Source organism: Columba livia, chromosome 1, assembly GCF_036013475.1.
Source record: "Columba livia isolate bColLiv1 breed racing homer chromosome 1, bColLiv1.pat.W.v2, whole genome shotgun sequence".
In the NCBI taxonomy this organism is placed as follows: domain Eukaryota; kingdom Metazoa; phylum Chordata; class Aves; order Columbiformes; family Columbidae; genus Columba; species Columba livia.
This window is the reverse complement of record NC_088602.1, coordinates 42392863-42406788: the sequence shown is the minus strand read 5'-3', so window position 1 is coordinate 42406788 and position 13926 is coordinate 42392863. Positions and strand designations below refer to the sequence as shown.

Genomic DNA, 13926 nt, shown 5'->3' with positions numbered 1-13926 from the left:
AAAGATGTCAATTGTATTTTGTTTCCCTGCTTTCGCACCTCCTCACCTTGGCCCTTGTAATTCTAGATCAATGTATTAGAAAGCCTATTAAAATTTATTACCTTCAGACAGGTGAATATATAATAGATGCTGGTGCATTTTGCTGGTTGGGAAACTCTCTCAGTTAGAGGCCTGTGATGCTATTGTTGAAAAATCATAAAGTCTTTGAAAAAATCCACTTGAATATTTTTTTGGTTGTTACTTATGCACTTCCCTTCCACATATCTAGATATTTACTCAAATCTTCTTGAGAAAAGACAGCAACATGAAAGAATGTGAATAAATAAAATAAATTAAAAAAATATAATAACACAAACAGTTTAGTGGGATTTTGAACATAAAAAGTTGAACACAACATTTTAAAATCTTGTTTTCTGAGAAGTCGCTATAAAGCCAGAAGGATTAGCAGCTGGTAGATGAGAACAATTTTTTTCCCAAAATGTTTTTAGCTGTCAGGAACAATTTAATAAAGGCTAAAACCAATTCTGTTATTGCTCAATTTGAAGGTCATATTTATGAACCCTAAAACCAATTCTGTTATTGCTCAATTTGAAGGTCATATTTATGAACCAAAAGTCAGTTACAAGCTAAGCACTGTAACACTGTTATTGCAATATTTATATTAAAACATTTTTAAAAAATCCATTGTTCAAATATAATTTGGGACTTCAGACAGCATTCCTACTAGTTGTTTTTTGAAAAAACAAATGACTGAAATAGTTACAGGTGCTCTTTATTCAGCCTTCATAGTGAAAGTGTAGAATTTTCCTTTTGCTAAAACATTTGTACATACAACTTTCTGTAGGATTATCTACTTCTAAATAAATAAATAAACTTATAAATAAATAAAGTTGAGACTACAAGAAAATATTTGAATGAACTTGACTCCCCCCCCCCAAAATGAACTTATAGCTAACACTGTCTCTTAAAGGTGCAGAAGAAAGTGGACTTCTAAATAAATAAGATTTTTAGCCATTGTAGGGTTCCTTTATAATTATTTTAGAGAAACTGTCATGTGCAAAGTGTGCTCTACCTTACGCTTAAGAAACTGACAAAAATCAGTCAATGGATTTGCATCCTTAAACTGTTTATCTACACCAATTGTCAAGTTATTTTGCTACATAGTAGAGATGCTTAAGGGCAGATGAAATTAATTTTCTCACACTGTGATACAGTATTCTCTTTTAGTAATATTCATCATCTAATAATGAGGTAGCTATTTTAACCTTATGCTCCAGACATCTTTCGTAACAAACCAAGTGGCACTATCAAAAGGCAATACATTACTATTTTACAAATGTCTAAAAGAGAGAAAATTAAATGGCTTCTGAAATACACTAATTTTTACATTGCTAGTGAATATATAAATTAATGGCATAGGCCAAATGTTTAATTTTTAAGTTACTATTTTTATTCAAAAAGAATTTTGCCCTCAGTTTTAAAAACTCTTTGGTTATTACACCTTAAAAACAGTACTACTCTCTTCATTTGAGGAAATATCAAAGGAGGAATCTAATTCTAATGCATTTAAGCATAACTCTTTAGGTGGTTTTCTGGCTGTGAAAGTTGTATAGCATAATTTTAGAAATTAAAATATAGTGTAATTTAATTTTAGAAAGAATATATTCTGTTTAAAATACATACATTAAAATGTATGCACATGTGGATATTGCTCTTATGTCCTTCTAGAATCTATTTTTGTGACACCTTATCCCACAGAAACCCTAGTTTATTACAAAAGGTTAGCCTAGCAAAAGTTCCCAGTCAACATGTAGAGATTTGAATTGGTAACGCAATAAATCTGAATGTTTTATTTTTGCTGTTAGGAAGACTATTTTTGGATACAATGCTAAAGGATTTTTTTTTTCTCCCAGAAAAAAAGAACCATATTCAAGTGAAGGTGAGCATGAATTTACACTTATCTTCTCTCTGGATATTCAGTTTCCTTTCTCTTTCCTCAGGTATGATCCGAAAACTGACACATGGACAATGGTGGCTCCACTGAGTATGCCTCGAGATGCTGTTGGTGTCTGTCTTCTTGGTGACAGGTTATATGCAGTAGGTGGCTATGATGGCCAAACATACCTCAATACTATGGAAGCATATGACCCTCAAACCAATGAATGGACACAGGTAATCATAAAGTTTGTTTTGTTGGGTTTTTTTTTGTCTGTAATATATTTTGCCAGTTGTACATAAAAACTTTACTTTTCTGAAAAAAAAGTATAGTATCTGATGTTGCCATAGCTATAAAACTAGTCCTAGTATTTTAGCAAGTACTATGTCAGGAGTTTCCTCTGGAGACAGGTGAGAATTGGATCCAAAGAGACTTGAAAAAGACAAAATAAGCAGTCAATAGAAATATTATCTTGTTACCTCTCAGGCAAAATTCTTGTTCTGATCAATTTCTATAGCACATTAGTTTTTTCATCTTTCTTCATGCAGAAGAAATGTCATTAAAAGTATCAAAATGGACCGGGAATTTTATTTGGTAACCAGCATATCCTGAAAAGCCTTTATTTGAAAATTTGTTTATTTTATCTAAAGCAACAAGTTTTCGTTTCATTTCATTCTTGAATTCCATTTTCTCCCCCAGGAATCTGGGGACTAGTGATTTGGTTGTAGAAGGAAGGTATTTTATTATGTCACAGTAGTGCTTGGAAAGATTTGGATTTATAGTAAAGACTTAAACGAAGGATTGTTTCAACACCTCCTTTTACTAATTCTATTTTAAGACTCTCTGAAAAAACTACATCTGAATTAGTCTCTCTAAGTTGCCTTTAAAGTTAATGAAGAAAAGTACATACTTCAAAATCATGAACTTATCCTAAAATAAGCATTTAAAATAGACCAGATGTATTATTCAAAATGCCTGTTTCTTTTTATGATTGTAAATGGGTGATTCTGTTGTCAAGCTTAAATGTAGACATATATGGTATAAAGTTGATGCAGAAGCTCACCTTTTCTTATCTAATATTAACTAAATGACAAGAGACCATTTTTTATGACATTCTGTAAGAAATAAGAAATCAATTTGGAAAGACCACCAGTCTGCATGAAAAAAACTCACCATAATTCTTTGGTCAGATAGTTAGGAAACATGTAACAACGTGTAACAACTTTGCTTTGATATGTATAGTACCATTAATTACAGTGTATTATTGTTACTATTATGACATAGTGTATAAGCTTACTCTACTGTGCTAGTTTCAGCAAGACAATCCTTGTGTTGTCTTGAATAGTGTCTAAAGCTACCAAAATTATTCTAAAGGACATTTGAAGTTGTTCAGGAATATGGGAACCATATAATTTTGGTATTGGTGCCTTGACTTTGCCTCATGGACCAATGCAGAAGTATGAACCTAAGCTACAGTCTAGATATTTTACATACTCCTTGCATATCAAGAGTTCACAAAATTGATGACAGGTCTAAAATCACTTTGTTTTTTTTCTGTTCTTACACTTTCAAGTGAAAAATGTCAGATGTGATTAAGTAACTTTAAAAATACAGTCCTAGGAGATTGTGGGTTGTATTTATTTTTGGCAGCTTGTATTCCCATTAGTTTTGACCATTTTAGAATAATGTTGACACATCACTTTGGCAACCTCTTACATGGCTTGTTCCTGTTCAGTTATTTTGTATCTTCTTTTCTTTTTTTTTTGCAGATGGCTTCTCTAAATATTGGAAGAGCTGGTGCTTGTGTTGTAGTCATCAAACAGCCATGAATGTCAGCACTGCTTAGGATTTTACTGGTTGTGAAATTTTTTCTTAATCAGACAACAAGAATGACAACTTCATGAGATGGATTTACACAGTGAATACTCTGTTGATCACAAACTTGAAGAAGTTTGGAAGTGACATGGATTAAGTATTTATGTCCTATAAAGTCATAAAAACTGTTCACATTCAGTGAAAAAGAAAAAAAAAGTCAAGCTGTTGTAGGCATAAATATGTGAATGTGGAGTAGTAAGTTCAGGTACTGTTCTCGTGAATGTGTCCTGGGGAACTCAATAATCAAGGGACAGCTCTACAAAAGGAGTGGGAAGGAATACGAGAACAGTTTTCATGGCCGCAAGAGTTTTAACATGAAGTTCATTTAATCACTTTTAAACTGTGTTTTTTAAAAGAAAAAAAAGTAGATAATGATGTAATTTTTTTCTGTTCAGGTCTTGTCTTCAACTAGGTTATGGCCTTCTCATTTCATCAGGCAGTATCGTTCTTACTGAAGGGAAGAGGTAGAAAAGTCTGGATGTTCAAGTTTCTTTCATAATGACTGAGTTGTTGCTCTACAGCACAAAGAAAAACAAAACCTCTAAGATTACTTTTTTTGTAACTTCAGATTGTACCTCCTTGACAGTATTAACACATCTTATAAGTAAGTCTATAGAAGGGGAAGACTGTGTTAACCTAACTATACACAAACTATCCTTCAGCTGCACTGGGGCTTTGTTGCAAATGTGGGAATCGAAAGAAGTTTCCTAACTCTTTCTTATATTCAATTTAAGCATGTGGGCTATGATGTCATTGTATAATGCATCTTTTGCATGTTGGAAGCTCATGAAAGGCTGGAAAATGGATACTGTTCCTTCACTGCATCACGTAACAGATGAACCATGACCAGAACAGTCTATAGAGCCTCTTCTGACATGTCAAGAGCGATAAAAGTCCTACATTTTATTCCCTTCTGTTGCTCATACATACACAACTTCACCTAATAAGACTTTCCACTTATGACTGAGAATAGCTGCAAGTAGGAAATTCAGAATAAATGCAAGTGGAATAAGGAAAACTAGACCATTTGATCTACTGAAGTTCATATGGTAAATATAGTAGTGTCATTTGTGCTTCCCTTTAGGGCTGATCATTTCTGACAGTAATGATACTTTGAACTTTTGCCTTGGCAGTAGATTTGATGTTGATGCTTTCTGTCTGCCCAGCTGAATCAGTTAGCATCCTAAGGACACTAATGGATTATGAAATTCTACTACTCAGGGAGGCACAGGCTCTGGGAACAGGATTACCAAGTATGCCTCTTGTTTGAAGTCTTGCTGATCCTCTAGGAAACTTTCCATGGCCCAAAAGTAGAAATCTCACAATCCTCTATGACTAGCAATTTTGGGGACAAATTCTGGTTGTAATTAAAAGGGCTTTCCTAGTGGAAACCTTTGAAGCCACTTGAGATGAAGAAATACATACAGCCTCTCACTTGGGACATTTAATTTGAAGATGTCTTTCCTTCTAACAGCATCAGCATGCATGGAGATCTTTGTTTCCTGACATAAAGTGAACCTCAGTTCACTGTTTTAAATCTTTTTACATGCTTCTCTGTCCTAATTAGAAATAAGCCGCAAAATATTCAATACTAATTTTCCACAGTCAGTTGGCTTTTGAGTTGCAATTAGTCTTTCTTCCACAGACAAGCATGTCCATTTTGCCCAGCTATTACAACTTCTTGAATAGAAGATGTTTCTCTCTACAAATATTGCTTCACATAAACATAAGCTTCTGAGACCAAAACCAGAAAATTCTATAATATAATTGCAGTTAAATATAGACAGTAGCTTTCAGTTCTACTAGACAAATACCTAATTAACTTAGAAATTGAATTTTAATTCTGTTCCCAGAACTTCCTCTTGATTACATTCATACACAGTAGTTATGATTATTTTACCGATATACAGACCTTCAAAAAAGGATTACTTCTGTTAGTTGCAATCCATGGTAGATTTTTTATGTGCCTTGATTATTTTTGTCTTCAATTTATCCTCAATTTTATTTTTATTCTCAGTTTCCTTTCACACATTTTCAATTTGCCTTTTTTTATCCCAAATGAAACAATATTGTCATGTGAAAAAATTCAGACTATGCCTCTTATGCTGAAAGAATAAAATTACTAACTTGTTTTATTTAGATTATGTAAAATCTAGCCACAATAAGAGCTAAATTTGTCATTCACTTTATTTTTATACACCTACATCAACAGGTTCTGGAGTTTCTTCTAAACTTTAGGGATCTTTTTTTATTTTCTTTTTTCTTACCATTGTGTTTGCTGTTATATAAAAAAATAATACTTTTACCTCTGACTTCAAAGGGAATGGATTTAAATTGAAATGGTATTTGATCTTGGTTTCTGTGATCTATTGAGATCCTTTTTATGTATATGAGTTAAAATCACTTCTGATAGGCTGAGTTGTGCTAAACAGTGTTACATTTACAGGAAAACTAGCTATCTTTTCAAAAACCAGATTATCTCATCATTGTTAATCTAGCATGGTACCTTTTCTCTCCAATAATTCCTTTGGTTTCACGGTATGAAAATAACAGTGGAATCAGATCTGCAAGAAGTATTAATTTTAGTGAAATCAACAATTAAATTTCTCAAAATGCTGCTTGTAAATTTTGTAGTTTAATATTCTAAGTATGTTCTAAAATTTTAGCATTTTCTCTATATTTCCAATTTTCTATTCATCGTAACTTTATTTTCTTCTAAAACATCAATCAGTTTTACTGGAAAGTCTTTGTTTCACATTGGCCTGTTACGTCCATTTTTCCTGCTGTTACCCATTCTTATATATGAAAATCCTTTTTGTTTGTTTTTATTGTTTATTAGATATTTTATTAATTTTCTTATTGCTGCTACTGGTTTTGAGATAGGAGCAAGGTTAAGCACATGAATGTTAGAAAAGCTACTTTTAAATTAATGAGTCTATACATATTTTTATGAGAAGATAAAGAAAACAATACTGGCAAATAGTGGTCATTCTTTTGCCTAAGGATTTATATTCAAAAGCTTGGATGAATGCAAGTTTCCCTCCCCAACTCTTTTCAAATACACTGGGACATTACAGATCAGTGTCAGCCAGTTGTGTTGTAGAATTTTTATTTTGTTTTTCTTTTTATTGATTATTTCTCTAATGAAAATTAAACATTTTCTGCTCACACACACACACACAAAAAAGGCAGAACAAAAGTCTCCTAATTGCTAGTAGAAATAATATCTAAAAGATAAAACAAGTGGGTTCCCCACAAGAGGGAATAAACTAATCAGTCTTATGGCTGTGGCAGTTGTGTTAGTGTTTATTAGTACAATTATTAAAGAAATCATAGAAGAAATTACATTTTTGCTGAGTTTTGATTGGTTATTTAAGAAAACAAAATCAAGAAAAATAACATACTTCTCTGTTTTTCAAATGAATTAGTCTTCCTGATTTAATTCCTCTCAAAATGTTAGATAGTTAAACTCCAAGAATATAGTTTTCTGGAGAATGCTAAAGGCTTTATAAACATGATATAATAGAAGCTGAACTCAATACATAAACTAAACATGCAAAATAGGTAAATATTTTCCTATGGCTCTCAGGGGGCCTTTTTTCCTACCAATATAGTAGTGTTAAAAAATCCACTTTGCAAAAGAAAGACTAATCTTTTGATCCACTATTGTTTATGGAACTGTTGATGTCCTTGAAGTTTTGGACCTTTCTTTTAAGTTACTTTTACATTTACAGTTTTTATTATTGACAATGAGAGATGCTAGAAATATAACCAGTATTAGTATAGATCTACAAAGAAAAATTTAATTTAATAGTATTCAATAATTCAATAATTCAATAATTCAATAATAATTCAATAATATCATTATTGATAGACCTCTTTTTTACTGACATTTTTGGTCCAATTTTATTCAAAAGTTGTGCACTGAAATCAAAGTTACATGTAAGGCAACAAAAAGATCTGAAGCTAAGACTATTGTTACTTTGACTTCAATGATACTTGTTCAACATATATTTGTATATGCGTCCCTTGAAATCAAAATACCAATATTGTTTAAAAGCAAAAGCAAATTAAAAAAAATCCTGTTGCACAGAGAACAGATTTTCAATCACATGAAACTTCTCAAATTATTGAAGCAATTTAAGGATTCTTTCAGGGAGTTGCCTGTCTCCTAATGTTACTCTGTTAAGCTAACATTGATTGTCATAAGGGAAGCATTTTGGCATAGACCAAGGATGACTTCCTTTAGAGTCATTCTGTTCTGCAGAGAACTGCCATCAATTGGCCGTTATTTAAAAAGCTGATCATGTTATAATGTATCTAGAAAGCACTATACATTATTCAGATTTTTTTTGTATGTTTAGATGACAGAAGTAAATTCTCTTGAATATATTTGTCAATAACTTAAACACTTTTCAATGACTAATAAAAATAACTCACACATAATTTTAAAGTTATGCAGGTTTTAATGGCTGAGACCTTATGTCTGTGAGTAAACAGTGGAAACACTCTGAAAAACAGATTTCCCACAATGGAATTCACACTCTTTCCTTATTACTGTGCTCATGATGAACTGGGAATAACAAAATGTATCCATAATGTATGACTTTGCATTAATTATTTTATTAGGAATAAATAGAAAAGACATTTCTGCAAAAGCCTAAAAAAAACCCCAACTTCTTGTAACTGTAATCAAACAGCTGTAATAAATTACATAAATAATTTTGTAATATTGTGGGAAATGTAGACATTTGACTATGTGCATGTATGGAATTTGATGGTACAAAGCTAAGTATAAAACTACTTACCTATTTCAAATTCTGGATATAGAATGGTGCACTTTGCTGCTATTAGCATCTCCCATACATACATTTGACTTTTGTGTTCTCACAATCCCACTTCGCATTGGCTCTTTGTACAATAGCACTTTCTCACTTTTCTTCCCTCCCACCTCCAGTTTCTGTTGACATAAAAGAGGCTTTCTACTATTAGGCACATTTTCCCACAGAATTGTTTCTGATGGAAGCAGCAAGTATAACAGCACACTGTACTGGTAAACAACTCATCCCACTATATACAGAGTGGATGTGCATGACATAAAAAGGAAAGTGTTATTTTTATTTTCTGAAGTAAACATTTTGGATATATCTTCAGTCTTTTGAAGATATGCACACTGAAAAAAAAGAAATATAAACTTTCTAAAAATGTAAACATTTTTGATGGAACAATTCTAGCTATTCATATACCACTCCAACTTCACAAAACTGTGTCTTTAGCCATACATAGTTATGATCCCAGTGCTGGCATCCAGATCTCTTGTAGACTTTCAGGTTTGTGAATTTGTCTCAATGTCTCCAAATTTTTTCTAATCCAGAGCACATCTCCAGTTGAATAAATAAAATATAAAATGTAATATTTACAGCTCACATTTGAAGCTTCTATATCGCATGCACAAATCAGAAATGAGAATCCCAGATTGCTCACAGAGCATGTTTTCAGCTTTGGCAGGAGTTTATTTCAAAGTTATCTTTTCTACCAAATATAGCATCCAGTGTAACCAGTATAATGTTTATCAAACTATCAGAATAGAAAATATTATGTGAAGGATAATAAGTAGAATAACAGCAGCTCAGAAATGTTTAAAAAAAAAAAATATAATAGGGAAAATATGTTTGTTACTTGCAATAAGACATTCCCCAAAGGTACTATATTTTATTCCCAACAGAAGAAATTTGATTTTAGGGAAAAAACTTTGCAACCAATCTACTGGCTCATAAATTGAAATGCAATTTGAAAGCAGTAATTTCTTATATTCTTTCTTCTAAAACAGGGACTTGACTTTGTACATTCACAATAAAAGAAGAAAAATTCTTATTTATGGCAAAGTAAAACTTAAAATGTCAGTAATGAAAAACAGTAGCTCAAATGTATCTTACAATTCAGTAACTAGTTATATAGTTAAAGTTTGGAGATTATCACGCTCTCGGACATTTTTGCATCTACTGTTCCAAGCAGATGTATATATACTAGTTAATACAAGTTCACTGGCAGCTCAGAAAAGAAGCTCATTATGTGAAAGTAACTTCAGAAGTATTTATGTTTAAAAATAGATTATCCTTGCAATATATCTGTCCTAACTTAAATGAGAATGTATAAAATATTCAACAGAATAATCATTCTCCAGCCTTATTCTAAATCCAGTGTAAAGCTGCTCAAATTGGCATAAACTTACGTTTCATTGCAAATTCCCTCATTATAGTTCTGCTCCATAGCACATGGAGATCAGGTACACTTAGGGGCAAAAAGACTGCTCAAAATCCTTAAATCAGAAAAACTTTGATTTCCATGTGCAGGACTGCAGGTGTTGGAAATTAAACCATGAAGAAAATTACTAGCAAAGGTAAGAAATGCAGTGACAGGGATCAATACTGGCTATCCACAGCTTCCCTTGCAGATCTATGGGGAGTCCAAATCCATCACCCTTTAAGGCAGGGGGGTCAAACTCATTTTTGCCAGGGGCTACATCAGCCTCACGGTTGCCTTCAGAAGGCCGAATGTAATTTTAGGGTTGTATAAATTTAACTACTCCTGCATTTATATGGTCCTAAAATTACACTCAGCCCTTTGAAGGCAACTGTGAGGCTGATGTGGCCCATGACAAAAATGAGTTTGACACCCCTGATCTAAGGGTTTCAAAAGCCATCAAAGATGAGGTATAGGTAACTTAGACTACCATCACCCTATATTTTCCCAGATTTTCCATGATATGATGCTTAATAAATAAAATAAACAATAAATAAATAAAATTTAAAAATCTGTTCTTGCAGAATTCTAGTACTCTTCTGAATTAAGTCTGTGAACCACGATCGTATTCCCTCTTCTTCCCATGGATGGCTAAATTGTGTGTAAACTCTGACATTCATAGTGAACTATTTCTAATGCCTGTCCCCCAAAAAAGTCACTGGAGAGGGCTGCCTTTGAAGGCCTCCAGGAAAAAATATTGTTCCAAAATGGATATTTAATTAATGGATATTTAATTTAATGGATATTTAAATTAAGTGTATGAACTTTCAGTTTAGTTACCCCCACATAAGTGTTAAATATAATCTGAGATGCCCCAAATTATCTAAGACATCAACAACAGGCTGGCAGGTGTGACACAGATGCACTTTTGGAGTGGCAACAGAAGTTCAAATGGGAAACTCTAATGTATCCCAGATGATATTAAGTTGTAGGCAATTAGAATCCATTGTAGGCTTATGTGTAGGCAATTAGAATCCATGATCCCTCAGATATATATGTATATACATAAATATATGGTTTTTTATATATGCATCCAATGTCATTAGATTGAAGGTGGCAACTTCCAACCCACTTGGGTGATAAGAAAGGCTGAATTTAAAGATGTTTTACTTCAGTTGCTTTAGCGTGAAAATATTAACATTAATGATCCAGTCACTGACGCATGTAGTGAACATAGCTGTGAGAGCACAGTCAACAAATACTCATTAATACTGGCATGATAAGTATGGGGAATGCTAACTTGGAGATATTCTCTTTATCATGAAAATTAGCTTTTGTGCATCACTTCAGTCAGAAATTTATTCTGTAAGAAATTAATAGGTAAATTACCCTTACTCAGCAGTTATTAAAAAAATTTACTACAGTAGTTACTATTGCCTAATGTAGAGTTCTTTGGTTTGTTTTTCTGTTTAATGGTAAAATGTTTCTGAGTGCAATTCTGTAAAGATTTGGATGGCCTATTTTGGTCACATAGTGAAAAATCTCATATGTAGGCATAGTGTGGAAAGAAAGTATATTGAGTTTTAGGTTTGTTGGTTTTGTTGTTTGTTTAGGGTTTTTGTGTATGTTTTTGTTTGATTGATTTGGTTTGGTTTAGATTTTTTTTCTTGTTTCTACATCTGTATACTTTCCGGAATATCAATGGATTTAAAATGATCATTTGTCCCATATGAAAGCAAAAAAGATAAAGAAGACTTGCAATAGCAAGCTAAGTGAATATTCAGTTTTTTATTTCTTTAATAGTGTTCTTAAATATAGATATGTACTGTGTAAATGTCCACATAAGAATTATACATCATAAGATTTTTCTTTTATTAATAGCTAGAGTAGCAAAATCAGTATTTCTAGAACACAATTCATATCATTCTAAAGGTGAAATAAATCACACTTTAAAAGTGTGTTTCTCTCCATTGACTGTGAAACGTGCCTAAAATGACTAGTTTGATGCAGACATTCACACTGTGGACACCTACATTTCTTAAGCTAAGTATTTAACTTGGGTGATATGAATCTATAAAATCTGATAAATGCCTAAAAGTAACTGGCCACACAAACATTTATTTCAGATAGCTATGACAGGATTTCCATTTACAATATGACTGCAAGACTCAACTACATACTGAAAAATTTCCCTGCTCTGAAATCAAGCAATGGTGTGGTCTTCAGAGAGTGGATAATTTTGAACTGCCAAATGACATGCAAAAGAACACATAATCTTTTAAAAACATTTGATACGGCAGAAAATAAGATATCTTTGTTTATGTTCAGCTGATGTTGGGGAACTGAATTAGAGGTATTAAATTGTAAAGAAAATGAAATCAACATCTTTACTTGCTTGACTGCTGTCTTTCCCTTCCTCCTCCTAAAAACAACCATAAAAAAACTAACCAAAAAGACCCCCCAAATAATAAGTCCTTTTTAATTTCACTAATGTTCACTAATTTATATTGTCATAAATTATAATTAATTGCAAAATTAGAATTAGACAGAGGAAGAGCAGTAACTAAAATGGCAGAGAAGTAACTGTTATACATAGAATGGAGCAATTCATTAAACGGAAAAACAAAACAAACCAACCAAACAAATAAAAACCACCACCCACCAAATCAAACCAAAATCCTTTTTTCTAGAATGGTCAAATCAACGTACAGTGTCAGCAGGTTTATGCTAATGGATATTTATTCTCTAACTAAAGAGCTTCTGCCGTCACCTTGCATACCAAAAGAGTTTGTATCAGATGGTGGCTGCTTGCTCTGTGTAAGAGGCTGGAAACTGAGGGCTGAGTTTTCCCTGCAAGTTAGACACAGTTGAAGTAGAAATAATGTGATTAACAGTGTCATAAATATGAACTTCCCAGTGCTGTCATACAACAGTGCAACTGTTTGCAGATGTATTATATGACTTTCATGTCAAACTAGTCCAGTAAGAAGTTTTGAAATTTTAGTTGAAAACAAAACTAGTATTTAAGAAGTATCTTGGGTATAATTAGTATGGTAAGGAACTACAGAGCAAAATAAGTGTACAATGGTTTGGAATGTGAGAGAATAAATACATTATGAAAATGTACAAATATGGTTGTAAATATATTAAATTAAGCTGTCTTAAGTTTTGCAATATTTGCAGAGCAGTTTACTGAATGTTATGCTTTTACCATGATTCCCTTATACCTTGGACATGTGTGTATAGAATGCAAATGAAGAGATAGAGCACAATGTTAAACTTGTAACCTGGCTTTGTTTGACACAACTTGTTTATAAGGAATTTGAATCCTGAAAATGTCACTGTGCAAAAATAAATATGCCTGTTTTTATGTGTTGCAGAGGTGATTCTTTTACGTAGATATGGTAACACAATTAGAGTTTTAGCTTGTGTGTTTTAAACTCACCCATACAGATCATCAACAATTCAGACTTCAAACTTTTTTGATCTCCTTTTATTGGAAATATAATTTCAGAACTCCTCAAAAAGAAAAAAAAAAAGTCTATGTGCACAACTATGTGGTCCAGGATCTAATTACAGTAAGAGACATGAACTGCAAGTCAGTCTGGTTGCTGTTTAATATGATGAACAACAAGAAAATAAATTCTAAGTGGCAAAAAATATATCTGTTCAGGCAAAAGAACTATCTTGAATCATGCACAGTTGGAATATGTGAGTGTAAAAAATATTAACAAACAAATCTGTGTTACAGGATGTAGGAGTACTTCGTATTTCTTTGATCCACCTGTACCATCCAGATTTATTCTGACTTCATCCTGCAGTGAGAGCCAGCTACGCTCTCAGCTGTATGGGTAGACAGTTCTGATGGTTGG

At 32.6% G+C, this 13926-nt stretch overlaps 1 protein-coding gene across 1 annotated transcript in view; it reads left to right on the top strand.

The window, feature by feature from the left end:
* KLHL1 (kelch like family member 1) overlaps positions 1-13429 on the top strand; it is a 215519-nt gene extending 202090 nt beyond the window's left edge. The window contains exons 10-11 of the mRNA XM_005501782.3: positions 2001-2172; positions 3706-13429. Of these exons, the coding sequence (XP_005501839.2) occupies positions 2001-2172; positions 3706-3765 (232 nt within the window). The 3' untranslated portion in view covers positions 3766-13429. The remainder of the gene's footprint in view (positions 1-2000; positions 2173-3705) is intronic.
* Positions 13430-13926: the final 497 nt, after the last annotated feature.